Here is a 15,083-nt window from a genome sequence, read left to right as displayed (position 1 = left end):
ACTCAATGTTCATGTCCTAGGGTTGGAGGGTGCCCAGACGAAAAATGAGGTGTTGTTCCTCCAATCTGCATGTGGTCAGGGTGGGGTAGTGTGAATGGTCATGGACAGGCATGTGAGCTTGAGTGCGTGTGTTGGGTGCTATCAGTAGCCCCAATAATGACACAGAGCAAGACTGAGGGGAACAATAGGCTTTATTATACTAGAGACTGCTGGCCTGGGTCCAAGGCTAGGAATGAGAAAGAAGGAGAGGAGACTCGACCTTTATGGCCTGGGGTCACATGGGCAGGACTAAGGGAGGAGCCAAGGCAGGAGGACACCTGGAGGGTGGGCCAGCCAGTACACATAATCATATCACTACATTCATCCCCTCTTTTAAAAAAATGGAACCCACTGGAAAACAGACAACAAAACCAGGGGTGATAACAGCAACATTTATAACAATAAACATACAGTAAGCACAACACCCTCAGTATTAACGCTTATTATAAGGGGCGGTGGAGGCAGACATTCCCACCGGCTAAAGGTTGAGCCGCACAGGCAGCCTCCTCTGTCTGCCAGACCACCGTGGAACCGGCGTGTCTATACAGCGCTCCTCCGGAGAGGGGACTGATGGGGGAGCGTCCACTGCAGGGACTGTCTGGGATGGGGTGCTGGCGGAGGACTCCTGGAGTTCTGGGGAGTCCTCCACTGTTGCATGAGGGTTAGATGCCTGGATGTCCTGCTGCAAGGCAGGCGGCTCAGGCTCCAGGGTCATGCTCTGATGCAGCACAATCGGGTCCGTGGTGTGGTCAGTAGCCGGCAAGGCAGTCTCAGGGTCTCCAGCCCTTGCCAGGTATCATATTGGCACAGTGTCCTCATGGCCATCTGGGTACCTCACAAATGTGTATTGATCGTTTGCATGTACGAGGTGCACCGCTTCAACCAGTCTTATGGCCCCTGACGTGCTTCCAAAGCAGAACCGGCCCTGAGGTTGTCAGCCAGGGAGGGATGGAAGAACAATTCGCTGATTTCCTCGATCCACATCATGGAACTAGCTTGGTTCAGAGTCACCGATGCCAGGATAGGCATACCTTCATCGTCGTCACCGGTGGGGAGGCCTTCCCAAGATGGCGACCTCCATGTTGACCACGCAGTGTTCGATGAGGAAGAAGGTGGAAGTGGAGTCATGGCGGTCGGAAGTGGTGTCATCGGGGTGGTAGACCGAGGTGCTGAGGTTGGGAGCAGAGGCCGACAAGATGGCGTTCCTCTTACCACGCACACGGTCAGCACCGGAAGCTCCTCTGGAACGCACGCTGCACTGCTCCCAAACTTCGGTCGGGACCTGCAGACCTTCTGGCAATGGCCCCTCTTCCCACAGCCTGAATGCGTAGCCCCCTTCATGGGGCAGAGGCGTCTCAAATACTTGGACTGCCCGCAGAAGTTACATCTCGACGATGCAGTCGGTGTTATTGCAGCCGTGGTCAGGTCAGTAATGCCCGATGCTGAGTCCCAGGCCAAAGGCCCTTGTAGTGAAACATACGGAGATGGCCTGGTTCTTCCCATGATCGATACCGCGTGACGCTGGGCTGAGTCTAAAGTCCTGATCAAGTCGATAGCCTTTTTGAGTGGGAGCGGGTCCTCCTTGAGGAGTCATTGCTGGATATAATCCGACCTTAGACCCAACACGCAGGCATCTCGAATCAGTTCTTCCATGCACTGGGTTAGTGATATAGTGGCTGTGGGATCCCCCAGTCTTTTCCCAGTGTGACCAGAGACAGAATGAACTCTTCAGTGGACTCACCAGGCTGTTGTTTTCTGGACGCCAGCAGGTAACGAGAGAAGACCACGTTCACTTTAGGCTTGTAAACCACCCGCAGCTCAGCCATCACCTCGTTGTAGGTTGCGCTGCTTTGGATGGTCAGGAAGGCCCTCTGGCCAACTCATGCCTGTAGGATCTTTAACTTCTTTTCATCAGAGTCGACCACCTCAGCAACAGCGTCGAGGAAGTTGTTGAAGCAGTTCATCCACTGCTTGAAGAGTACCGAAGCACCTGGGACTTGGGGGTCAACTTCCAGCCATTCTGGGCACAGCAATTTCTCCATTACTGGAGAGCTCCAAAATCTAGTACAATAAATTGTTGGGCACTATCAGTAGCCCCAATAATGACACAGACAAAGACTGAGGGGAACAATAGGCTTTATTGTACTAGAGACTGCTGGCCCGGGACCAAGGCTAGGAATGAGCGGGAAGGAGAGGGGACTCGACCTTTACGGCCTGGGGTCACATGGGCAGGACTAAGGGAGGAGCCAAGGCAGGAGGACACCTGGAGGGCGGGCCAGCCAGTACGCATAATCATGTCACTACGGTGTGACTCAGAATTGAAATAGTTGGCTACAGGGAGGTCGCTTTTGTCACGGATGGAGAGGAGGTGCTGGGCGATCTCCTAACCTCCCACCGGTCTCTCCGATGTAGAAACCGGTCGCAGGTTAGGAGCTCGCTTCGCCCAGCACCTCCTTGCTGTTGATCAAACATGGCATCTATTGGCCCTTTTAAATCTTGAATGTTGTTTCATCTCTAATTTCAATTCATGTTTTAGATCTTTTACATTTTTCTTCACCCTCTTTCATTATATTTCTCTTTAAATCTTGTATCTCCAGTCATTTTACTATGAACTGACCCTCATTGTCTTAATTATCCGCTCTTTAATGCATTAGTTTATTTTCCAAGATTTCCACTTTATTTTTCTTCTGCTTGCTCTACTTCCATCCATCTCCCCTCTCTTTCTTCACCCACCTCTTCCAGGATTTCTTCTAATTCTGGTTCACCCTCCTGGGACTGATACTTGCCTTCACTTTAGGCCCTTTTACACAGGGATAAAGCCCAACTGGAAAGGCGAAGGCTTATCCCTATGAATAGGAAGACGGCCATTGCTCTGCCGTGTATGTATGTATGATGGCTGGCGCTACGGCACCAGTTGCTCCCACCTCCATCGCATCTGGAGGGTGCTACGAGGTGCTGCTCAACATGAATGTGATGCAGGAGTAGCCTTCTAGGGTTCATGTTTTCCCTCTGTGCTTATAACCGGCCTCCAGGCGGAGGCCTGGCATGAAAGGGCCTTTTGTTTATCCATCTTCTTTGTACTTTCCAGCACTTAAAATCGTGCTAACAGTGCTCCCTCTGGTGGCAGCTCGAGTAGCAGACTTATTTAAACCTGCTGCTTCATTTTCAACTTCACTGCTTACAGAGTGCAACCTTTGATCGAGATTCTAGATGGAGCTACTGCCATCTCTGGAGCAAAAGGATCCACAACTTCAGGACTCTCCGACGTAGGCCCGACTTTTTCTTCTTTGTTCGTTTATCAGTAACCATTTTTTGCGATCTTGTAGTCATTTTCTAGGTGTAGCAGAGTAATGCAAGTACATTTATAGATCAGTATGTGTATTTTAATGCAGTTTAAATATCATTTAACAACTTTTTAAAATCCATTTATTTGGGAGAGTTGCCTTCATGTTTAACAACCAACAGCAGGGTAAAATCAAAAACAATAAAATCCTGAGGTGGAAAATCGAGCTCTCCACCTACAATTATGACATACTGTACCACCCTGGAATGATCAATGAGCCACCTGATGCCTGTCTCGAGGGAAGTGTGCCAGTGAGCAAATGGACCGATTGCAGACACTACACGATGGCGTCTGCCACCCGGGATCACCTGTTCATTTTCACTTCATCAAGGCCTGTAACTTCCACTATTCCATTGACGACGTCAGGACGCTGACCAGAAATTGTCAAGTCTGCGTGGAGTGCAAACCGTACTTCTACTAGCCCGACAGGTCACATCTGATCAAGGCCATTTTCCCCTTTGAACATCTGCATATGAACTTCAAAGGACCCCTGCCCTCCACAAACCGCAATTGTACTTCATCACCATCATCGATGAGTACTCGTGGTTCCCCTTCGCCATCCCCTGCCCAGACATGACTGCAGCTACCATCATGAAGGCTCTGAACAACCTGTTCACCATTTTTGGATACCCCTGCTACGTCCAAGGCGACAGGGGTTCGTCCTTCATGAGCAACGAGCTGCACTGATTTTTGTTGTCCAAGGGCATTTCGTCCAGCCGTACCACCAGCTATAACCCAATAGTCAGGTGGAGCAAGAGTACAGCATAGTCTGGAAGGCAGTACTACTGGCCTTAAAATCCAAGGGCCTCCCTGTTTCCCACTGGTAATAAGTCCTCCCAGGGGCGCTCCACGACAAGCAGTCCCTCCTGTGTATGGCCACCAACGAGACACTTCAGGAGGGACTTTTTACATTCCCCAGAAGATTGGCATCAGGAACTACTTTATCTACCTGGCTAACATTTCCTGGGCCCGTACTATTTTGCAAGCACATGAGGACCCAGAAGTCCAACCTGCTGCTCCATGCTCCATGCTTACCCACCATATGCCTATGTGGCATTCCCGGATGGACACAAGGACACACTATCCATCCAGGACCTGGAACACATGGGAGCATCTGGACCACCTTCCCCTTCAGCCAACAGTATGGCCCCGCCAGCTCTCCAGGGCCTCAGATCCCTACCCCCAGCACCTCAGCCAACCCACCTGTTATATACTGAGGAAACCAGGGACTATTTAATGCTAGAGCATGAACACTAACACTGCGAGAGCCACATCACACTTGAGAGCCACATTGTATCTATATGTGACCCAGTAGCTGGATGTGAGTAAAGAAGTGTGCTGTTAAACTTACAAGCCTTTTTCGTGCTATTAAGACCTCTGATGGGACAACACAGACACACACATGCCCACCTCCCCAGCTCAACCAAGCACCCCACCCGGGCCAACTGAGATGGAGCAGCCACAACCGACAGAGGCCATCACACCACCGGGGGTACACCAGTCACAGCGCCAAAGGAGGCCGCCAGACAGACCGTACTTATGAGGGCGCCTGACTGCACCACACACCCACCCCCCCCCCCCCCGGGGTTCTTTTGAATAGAGGGGGTGAATATGGTGAAACCACTTGTTTATGTAAATGCCATGAACTTACATGTTCAATCCTGCTCTCACTGGCTGGTTCGTGACTCCTCCCCTTTATCCCCCATAAAATCTGTCATGTCACAACCCTGCCCCCAGTTCGAGTCTGGGTCAGTGTGAGCCAGCAACTCAAGGGATGCTGTCCATTTCTCGCTAATAAAAGCCTCCAGTACTTCAGTCTTTTGACATCTCCCATGTTGTTTAAAAATTTCCGCTATTGCTATTTATTGCTCCCATTTTCCCACGGTCCCTTATAAAGGTTTATATAGGTCAGCACATCAACAACAGAGGCTGATGGGCTCGTACTGTGCTGTACATAAAGATTAATTATGTTATAATTAGGTATGATTAATTTTATTCAAATGTAAGATCATAATACATTGATCAAGATTTAAGGCAGGTCCATATCATCGGTAGAAGGTAGAACAGTCCTAAATTCAGGGATAGCTTCTTGCAAGTGTGAAAGTGTCCCAGTTAGGGGAGTGGTCAAGTGCGAAAACCCAAACCCGCATTCCTATTCCAGGGCACTGAGTGGCCAATTCAGTGGGAAAGAGGCGACAGAGGTGGAATTTGTGAACAGCAATGGTTGGCCATCGGAACATCAGACATTGGTGGAGGGATGGGAGAGAGAGGGGGGGGAGAAAGAGAGCAGAGAGAAAGGGGGAGAAAGAAGGGAAGAGGGGGAGATTGTGGGGAGAAAGGGGAGAGAGATGGGAAAGAGGGAGAGAGAGTGGGGAGAGAGGGAAGAGTGGGGAGAGAGGGGAAGTGGGTGTGAGGAGGGAGCGAGAGAGAGGGGGGAACGAGTGGGGAGAGAGGAAGAGAATGAGGGGGAGAGTGGGGAGGAGAAAGGGGAGAGGATGGAGAGAGGGGGAGAGGGCAGAGGGGAAGAGAGGGGCAGAGAGAGGGAAGAGAGGGGGAGAGAGAGGAGAGAGATAAGGAGAGAGGGGGAAAGTGGGGATAGAAGGGAGAGAGAGTGTGGGGGAGAGAGAGTAAGAGAGAGGAGGGGTGGGAAGATACGGGGAGAGACAAGGAGAGAGAGGGGAGGAGAAGAGTGGGAGAGAGGTAAAAGAGAGGGGAAGAAAGAGGGGGAGAGGAGAGAGAGAAGGAATGAGATGGGCAGAGAGGGAAGAGGTGGAGAGTGAGAGGGGTTCAGTAGGGGTGGGAAAATCAATTCCTTTATCTCTCTTTCCCCCTCACTACTCTCTCTTCCTTGCCTTTTACTCCCTCTCCTCCGTGTCTGGACAGGCGTGGGTTAACAGGGAGCTCACTCGCCTGTTCCTGCCTCTCAAAGTTGGAGAACTTCCAGAAACTGTTCATCAACAGGACAGAGCTTTTCCACAGAGCGTAAGTCCCGCACAGCCTTCCTGTCTTGGTAACCCCACTCTGGTGCCCACCACCCATCGCTGTCTGTCCAAACCCCACTCCAGTCCCCTGCATCACCCCCTCCCTGTCTCTGTAACCACCCCTCCCCCCTTCTGGTCTCCAGACCACTCCCTGTTCTGTAAATACCTCTGTCCCCAGCACCCTTCCCTGTGTCTGTAACCCCCTCCAGTCCCCTACACTTTTTTGTCTCTGTAACACCCCCCCCCCCCACCCACCTCCAGTCCTCTACACCCCTTCCTGTGTCAGTAACCTCCTCTGGTCCCCTACACCCTTCGCTGTCTCTGTAATTCCTTCCAGTCCCATACATGACTGTAACTCCCTGCACCCCTCTCTGTTTCTGTAACCTGCCCCTGGCCTGTCAGTAACCTCCTCTGGTCCCCTACACCCCTCACTGTGTCTGTAATTCCTTCCAGTCCCATACATGACTGTAACTCCCTGCACCCCTCCCTGTCTCTGAACCCTCCTTCAGACCGCTACACCCCTCCCAGACTGTGTAGCCTCCTGCACCCCTCCCTTACAGGATGATGTACTGCTCTCTTCTAACCTTCAGACACATCTGCTACCACCGTGATGGACACGGCCAGCCCAGGACCGTCTATCCAACTGCAGCGGGCCCCGAAACCATTCCAGAAACTTCACCGTGGGCAGCCGAAAGCCTTGGGGGTGAGTCCCAGTAGGAAGGGCTGAAGGCGGCTGAAGGGAGGGTACAGATGCAGGGAGCAATGTAGGAGACTGGAGGGGTGCAAAGACAGAGACTCCCCTGCAGGAGTCCTCCTTCAGAAGGAGAGAGGGAGGGGACCAGAGGGGTGTATCTAAGACAGGGAGGGGTGTCGGGGACCGGGGGGGTTGGGTTCACAGAGGCAGGGAGGGGTGTAAGGGGCTGGAGGTGTTAAAGAGACATGGAGGGATATAGGGGACCAGAGGGGGTCACAGACAGGAAGTGTTTAGGGGTCTGGAGGGGGTTATAGAAACAGGGAAGATGCAGAAAACCAGAGGGGAGGAAATCACAGAGACAAGAAGCGGTTCAGAGAACTGGATATGGGTTACAGAGATAGGGAGTGGTGCAGGTGACCAGAGGGGGTGTTACAAAGACAGGGAGAGATGTTGGGGAATGGAGGGGGTGATTTACAAAGACAGGGAGGGGTGTAGGGAACTGGAATGGGTTATAGAGTCAGGAAGAGGTGCAGGTGATCGGAGGGGGTTACAGAGACTGCGAAGGGAGGAGAGGACCAGAGGGGGTCACAGAGACAGGGAACAATGTAGGGATCTGGAGAAGGTCAAACAGATAGGGGCAGGTGCACAGGACTGGAGGGGTTTCACAGAGACAAGGAGTGGTGCAGGGGACTGGGGAGGTGGGGTGGTGGGTTACAGAGACAAAGAGCAGTGTTATGAACCGAAGAGGGTGTTGGGACCAGATTGGGTTACAAAGTCAGGGAGGGGTGTGGGGATCAGAGGGGGGAGTTAAAGAGACAGGGAGGGGTGTGGGGACCAGATTGGGTCATAGAGATAGGGAGTGGTGTCAGGGACTGGAGGGGATTTGCAGAGATTTGTTCTTTCCCTCACCTCTGTCATCATCCCCTGCAGGTTGTCCTCCTCATGCTGGCGGCTGTGGAGTTTCTTTTTGGATTTCCTGTGCACTATGGAGCTAAATCCTTCCTCACCGGTCTCGGGACCCCTTGGTGGGTCGCAGTGCTGGTGAGGGATTCTGTCCCATGATACTACCCACCGTTCACCGTGTCAGTTTCCGTACCCCGAGGTCTATCTGTTCCACCACACTCCACACAATTCATCATGTTGACCCCCATACCCCGATGTGTCTCTGTTGGTCCCCATACCCTAAGGTTTCTCTGTTCTTCAGCACTCCCCACCATTCAATGTGTCATTTCCTCATACCCCGAGGTTTCTCTGTTCTACGTCACTCCCATGTCAGTCCCCATACACCGAGGTCTCCTTGTTCTACCACACTCCCCACCATTCACTGTGATAGGCCTCATTCCTTGAGGTCCCTCTGTTCGATGACACTCCCCACTTTTCAACCTTGTTGGTTCTCATACCCCAAGGTCCCTCTGTTCTATAACACTCCCCATCGTTCACCCTGTCAGTCCCTATACCTGAGTTCTCTCTGATAACAACACTCTCAGTTTCTCGAAGTTTTCTCATATTCTTCAGGCACCAGCTTTACAACATCATTGTGTTCCTTGATATATCATATCAGGGGTTTCCCCCACAACCCATCTCAATCCTCCTCAGTAGCTTCAGACGGGTTCTATCCATTCTTCAACCCTCTGTCCCTCAATACTCACAGCTGTTCACAGTGGGCATCCCCACCTTCTCATTTCTAACCTCTTGTCTGATTTTTCCCCTCCCAGTTTGTCGTGTCAGGGTGTCTGGCAATTGTCTGTGAAGAGGCCCCCAACAAACCTCGGGTAGGTATTTTATCACTACCCAGGCCATCCTGCTCTATTCCTTCAAACCGTGAATAGTACAGACCATTCACCCACAATACTGACCCTCTCCTCCACAATCTAACCCTTCCCTCCCTCACACCCATAATCTTCCATTTTTCTTAAATTCATGTGCCTGTCCAAGAGACTTTTAAATGCCCATATTGTATCAGCCTCCATCACTACCCCAGGCAATTTATTCGAGGCACCCACTACTCCTATTTACCTGCTAAGCTTTCCTCCCCTCACCTGACACAGATGCTACTGTTGCCCCAGGAAAAACCTGCTGGCTGTCCACTCCATCTATGCCTCTTGTAGATCTCTATTAAGTCCCCTCTCATCCTCCTTTGCCCCAAAGCCCTAGCTCTGTTAACCTTGCTTCATGAGATACATTTTCCAATCTGGTCAATGTCATGGGAAAGCTACTCTGCACCATCTCCAAAACTTCCTCATCTTTCCAGTAATGAGGTGACTGGAACTGAACACAATATTCCAAGCTGCGACGTTACCTCTCGGCTCTTGCACTCAAACCCTCAATAAATGAAGGCCAGCATACCCTAAGCCTTCTTAACCTCTCTGTCAAACTGTGAGGCATTTTATGTGTTTGGACCCCAAGATCCTTCTGTTTTTCTCAGTTCCTTAAGTCCCAGCAACATCCTTGTAAATCTCTTCTGTACTCTCAATTTTACTGATATCTTTTCTGTAGTTAGGTGACCAAATCTGCACACAATACTCCAAATATGACCTCAACCATGTCTCATACAACTTCACTATAATATCCTTTGAAGGCCAATATACCAAAAGATCTCCATGCGACTTTATCTATGACACCATATTCATGGAATTAAATTTCTGTATTCCCAGATCCCTCTGTCCTACCGCACTCCTCAGAGCCCTACCATTTACCATAGACTTATATTAATATCGCTCATCCTTCTTTGCTCCAAAGAGAAAAGACCCCAGCTTTTAAACACATTCTCTGATCCAAGCAACGTCCTGGGAAATTTCCTCGGCACCGTCTCCAAAGCTTCCACATCCTTCCTTAAATGAGGTGACCAGAACTAAGTGCGGTCCAACCAGAGTTTTATAGAGCTGGAATATTACCTCTCAGCTCTTGATCTCAATCCCCCAATGAATGAAGCCCAGCATTCCGTAAGTCTTCTTAACTACCCTGTCAACCTGTGCAGCACCCTTGAGAGACCTGTGGATTTGAACCCCAAGGTCCTTCTGTTCTTCTTCTCAGTTCCTTAAGCCCCTCTGCACTGTTCAGAAATCCTTCCTGTAGTTCAGTGACCAAAACTGCATACAATACTCCAAAGTTGGCCTTATTAATGTCTTGTTCAACTTCACCAACTCAATGCATTGATGTATGAAGGCCAATGTGCCAATAACTCTCTTTATGACCCTATCTGCCTGTGACACCACTTTCAGGGAATTATGTAAGTGTATTCCCAGATCCCTCTGTTCAACCGTACTCCTCAGAGCCCTACCATTTACTGTTATTCTCGATTAAGTCAACTCTCATCCTTCGATCTGTAGAGACCCAACTCTGTTAACCTTGCCTCAGGAGATATATTCTCCAATCCATGCGATATCCTAGTAAATCTCCTCTACACCCTCTCCAAAGCTTACACATCTTTCCTGTAATGAGGCAACCAGAACTGAACACATGGTTTAACCAGAGTTTTATAGAGCTGCCACATTACCTCTCAGGTCTTGAACTCAATCCCCTGACTAATGAAGGCCAGTGAACTGTAAGCCTTTTTAACTTCCCTGTCAACTGCACAGCAACCTTGACAGATCCATGGATTTGGACCCCAAGATTCCTCTTGTTCTTCAACACTGTTAATTATCTACAATTAACCATACACTCTGCTTTCAGATTTCCCCTACACCCCTCCCTATCTCTGTAACCCACTTCAGTCTCCCACACTCCTCCCTGTCTCTGTAATCTGCTACACCCCTCCCTATCTCTGTAACCACAAAGATAATGGGGATGGACAATCGGTGGGGGAAGGCCAGTACCCTCTTGTAGATGCAACCAGAGCAAAGGACCAGAAAACTAGGTGGATTACCAGCTTCTTCAATGTAACCCCAGTTTTGGAAACATTTATTTTTGTTTTTCGAGAGAGACAGGATTAATTCATAAAGCCAAAAAACAAGGGAGCAGAAATAGGCCATTCGGCCCATCAATTCTGCCCTACCATTTAATTATGAGCTGATCCATTTTCCCACAGCCCCACTGCCCAGCCTTCTCCCCATAACCTTTGATGCCCTGGATAATCCAGAATTTATCAATCTCTGCCTTAAATATACCCAATGACCTGGCCTCCACAACTGCACAACAAATTCCACAGATTCACCACCCCCTGGCAAAAGAGATTCCTCTGCATCTCTGTTCCTTCAATGCTGAAGTTGCGCCTACTTGTCCTGGACTTTCCCACCATGGGAAATAACTTTTCTATATCTACTCGATCCACACCTTTCCAAAAATCAAAATGTTTCAATGAGGTACCCTCTCATTCTCCTAAATTCCAACAAGTAAAGACCAAGAGCTGTCAAACATTCCTCATATGATGACCCAGAATCATCCTTGTGAACCTCCTCTGAACCCTCTCCAATGTCAGCATGTCCTTTCTTAAATGAGGAGCCCAAAACTGCTCACAATACTCAAAGTGAGGCCTTACCAGTGACTTATAAAGTCTCAACATCACATCCCTGCTCTTCTATTCTATTCCTCTCAAAATGAACACCAGTATTGCATTGGTCTCTCTTCACCACCAACTCAACTTGTGTTTGCCTTCAGCCGATCCTCCAGGAGTACTCCCAGATCCCTTTGCATCTGGGTATTTTCAATTTTCTCCCCATTGTGAAAATAGTCTGCCATTTATTTTTTCTACCAAAGCACATGGATGTACACTTTCCAACATTTGCCAATTTTCTGCCCCTTCTCTTGATCTGTTTAAGTCCTTCTGCAGCCTCAACCTGTTCTTCCACCCACCCTCCTATCATCTGCAAACTTGGCCAAAAAAGCCATTTATTGAATAATCCAAAATCATTAATATACAACATGTTTACAATACATACAATCAGTGGTTGTGTGGGACTGTATTGAGATGCATTGGTGATTACAGAACTGCAATTCCTTCCACAAATGTTCAGGTTACGGCATGCTTAGCAGTCAACATAGTCAATGCAGTGGGAACCTCCACTGGAATAATTAATTGCTGCTTCGATCTGGCATTTTGGACGGCGAACATTGTTCCTGAGAGCTCCGAGTACAACAATCACTTGGTGTGTGTTGGATACGTGACAGGTATAGGGGAACAGAGGGGATTACACAGACAGGGAGGGGTGTAGGGGACAAGAGAGGATTACAGAGACAGGGAGGAGTGCAGGGGACTGGAGGAGGTCACAGAGACAGAGAGGGGTGTGGAGGACTGGAGGTGGTTACAGAGATAGGAAAGGGTGCAGGGGACTGGAGGGGGTTACAGAGACAGGGAGGGGTATGGAGGACTGGAGGGGGTTACAGAGATAGGAAAGGGTGCAGGGGACTGGAGGGGTGTAGATAACTAGAGGGGATGGGGTTACAGAGACAGAGAGTGTTGGGAGGGGTTACAGAGTTGGAGGAGGGTTTAGGGAACCGAAGCTGGTTACAGAGATGGGGAGGGGTGTGGGAGGAGATTACAGAGAGGGTATTGGGGAAGTGAGTGGGATGATGGAAACAGGGAGTGGTGCAGGGGACCAGAGAGATATTCTGAGATGTGGAGAGGTGTAGGAGATCGAAGAGTGTTACAGAGCCATGGAGAGGTATAGGAGATATTTTCTGACTTCTATCCCTGCCACCAGACCCTGGTGTACGGACTGAAGGGGGTCCTCCTCGCCGCTATGGTGTCGGGTCTGGTTTTGAACCTCGTCCTCTCCATCTTCTGCTGCCGTGGGCTGCGTTACTGCAGTCCCAATTCTAGCATGGTAAGTCCCTCGAACCCTGTTACCTACCGCGCTCCCTCCAGATTGCGTACCCCTCACCTGGGAGGGAAACACAGACATTTTCAGGACAGGGAAGGGGGGCCGGGCACATCATCGCAGCGTTCAGACGCATTCCATAAGACCAGAAGACATAGGAGCATAAATAGTCCATTCAGCCTATTGAGTCTGTCCTGCCATTTAATCATGAACTGATCCATTTTCAGCCCCACTGCCTGGTCTTCCCCTGATACCCTTTGATGCCCTGGCTAATCAGGAACCTGTCAACTGCTGCCTTAAATACTCCCATGACCTGGCCTCCACAACCACCTGTGGCAACAAATTCCACACATTTACCACCTTCTGGCTGAAGAAATTCCTCTGCATCTCTGTTACCTTCAATCCTGAAGTCGTGCCCTCTTGTTCCAAACTCTCCCATGGGAAACAACCTTCTTACATCTACTTTGTCCACGCCTTTCAACATTGGAAATATTTAAAGGAGATCGCCCCACCTTCTCCGAAATCCCAATGAGTTTAGGCCAAGAGCTGTCAAACGCACCTGGTACGATAAAGCGTGCGAGTAAACTTCTTCTGAACCCTCTCCAACATCAGCAATTCCTTTCATCAACTTCAGTACATTAGAAAGACAAATGTGCCCAAAGCTCTCTTTACATTGTCCCTGAACACGTATGACTGGTGCTGTTTTCTGCAGTTGACCAATGTTTATTTCTCTCAACACCCCCCTCCCTCTCCCCACTCACTTTCTCCCCCCCACCCCTTTTCTCTCAATTCCCCGTCTCCACCCCTCTCTCCCCCGTCCTTGCCTCTTTCCTCTCCCCGCCTCCCCCTCCACCTTTCTCTCTCCCCTCCCTGCCTCTCTCTCCCCATCTCACTCCCTCTTTCTGCCCATCTCACCCCCCTCTCCCTCCTCTGCCACCTCTCTCTCACATTTCTCTCACTCCCCTCTCTCCACCCTCTCACTCCCTATCTCTGCCCCTTTCCACCCTCTCTTCCTCCTCTCTCCCTCACTCTCTCTTCCCCCCCTCTCTCTCTCCCCCTTCTCTCCCCCTCCCTCACAGCCTGTGGTAATGGTTTCAGCTCCTCTCTCCGAGACGCCTCATTGCACTTCCTCAATGGAATGATCACAGACATCTGGGGTCTGGGTGTGGAAACAGATCCTTAAGGGGTGTGTGTGTGCGTGAGGTGGGTGTGGGGGGGGATTTGTGTGGGTGTGTCAGTGTGTCAGTGTAAGTGTGTGTGTGCACAAGTGTGTGCATGCTAGTTTATGAGCATGTGTGTGAGTGTTTGAGTGTGAGCTAGTGTGTGTGAATGCATGTGTATGTTTGTGAGTGTGAGAGTTTATGTGTGTGCATGTGTGTGTGAGTGAGTATACATGTGTTTGTGTGTATTGAGTGTTTGAGCTTGTGTGTATGTATGCTAGTGTGTGTGTGATTGTGTGTGTCTGTGAGTGAGTATGTGTGAAGGTATGTGTGTATATATAAATATGTGTGTATGAGAGAGGGAATGCAAGTGGGTGAATGTGCATGTGTGTGTGAGTATGTAAGTATGTATGAGTGTGTCAGAGAATGTTCTCCAACCTTCCCCAGGTCACCCTGTACATGGAATGGGAGACAATCTCTCCCCGTGTAATTGTTCGACTGAAATATCTCCAATAAAAATCAATCTGATAACACAGAGGGAACTCGGGGAAAGAGGGTGGGACCTACAGAATGTCGAGGGGCATAGAGATTTCGGGGTGGAGGATGGGACATGCGGAGTGTTGTGGGATGGAGGGATCTTGGGATATGAAAATGGGATACGCCCCGCGAACAATGGGGACCATCGAGAGACGGATACAATCGCCTGAAGGACCTGAGAAGGATCGAGATGGGCATTGGGGGAGCCCTCGATGTGATGTACAAAGGAACACAAGAGATGTTGAAAAGATAGTGCCAGAAGAACCACAAAAATCTAAGGAACTGAACGTGCACAGGGAAAGGAGGTGTCCATGTACAGACAGACTTCGGGCTATGAGGACTGACATTGTGAATGGTGCGAAATGTCATCGAAGAGAGAGAAATCCCTGTGTTTGTAACACCTCTCCAGTTCCAAACAACTCTTCTTTGTAACTCCATCTGGTTTTCTATACCCCTCCCTGTTTCTATAACCACCCTAAGGTCCCAAACACTCCTCCCTGCCTATTTAACCTTCTCCTGTCCCTGCCAACCACCACCCACCTACCCCATACCCTCCATCTCTATAACCACCTC

At 49.8% G+C, this 15,083-nt stretch overlaps 1 protein-coding gene across 3 annotated transcripts; it reads left to right on the top strand.

The window, feature by feature from the left end:
• Positions 1-3,225: 3,225 nt before the first annotated feature.
• On the top strand, positions 3,226-14,504 carry LOC138764683 (membrane-spanning 4-domains subfamily A member 4A-like). Of its 3 annotated transcripts, none has more exons than XM_069940906.1 (8): positions 3,226-3,305; positions 6,266-6,364; positions 6,954-7,066; positions 7,988-8,098; positions 8,773-8,829; positions 12,010-12,141; positions 12,697-12,819; positions 13,893-14,504. In XM_069940906.1, exons 3-8 carry the CDS (start codon positions 6,974-6,976, stop codon positions 13,953-13,955), a joined length of 579 nt encoding a protein of 192 aa, XP_069797007.1. In that variant the 5' UTR covers positions 3,226-3,305; positions 6,266-6,364; positions 6,954-6,973; the 3' UTR covers positions 13,956-14,504. The 3 variants fall into 3 exon arrangements, with proteins under 3 accessions (XP_069797007.1, XP_069797008.1, XP_069797009.1); XM_069940907.1 differs by having other exon boundaries at positions 12,010-12,163; XM_069940908.1 differs by lacking the exon at positions 8,773-8,829.
• Positions 14,505-15,083: the final 579 nt, after the last annotated feature.

Source organism: Narcine bancroftii, chromosome 5 (genome assembly GCF_036971445.1).
Source record: "Narcine bancroftii isolate sNarBan1 chromosome 5, sNarBan1.hap1, whole genome shotgun sequence".
Classification (NCBI taxonomy): Eukaryota; Metazoa; Chordata; class Chondrichthyes; order Torpediniformes; family Narcinidae; genus Narcine; species Narcine bancroftii.
The sequence above is the reverse complement of the archived record's forward strand: the minus strand, read 5'-3'. Positions and strand labels throughout refer to the sequence as shown.

Excerpts from the sequence above, each read along its gene's own strand:
- LOC138764683 (XM_069940906.1), top strand. The coding sequence starts at position 6,974 with ATGGACACGGCCAGCCCAGGACCGTCTATCCAACTGCAGCGGGCCCCG. Across the intron at positions 7,067-7,987 it reads GGCAGCCGAAAGCCTTGGGG|GTTGTCCTCCTCATGCTGGC; the intron begins GTGAGTCCCAGT and ends CATCCCCTGCAG. Across the intron at positions 12,820-13,892 it reads GCAGTCCCAATTCTAGCATG|CCTGTGGTAATGGTTTCAGC; the intron begins GTAAGTCCCTCG and ends CCTCCCTCACAG.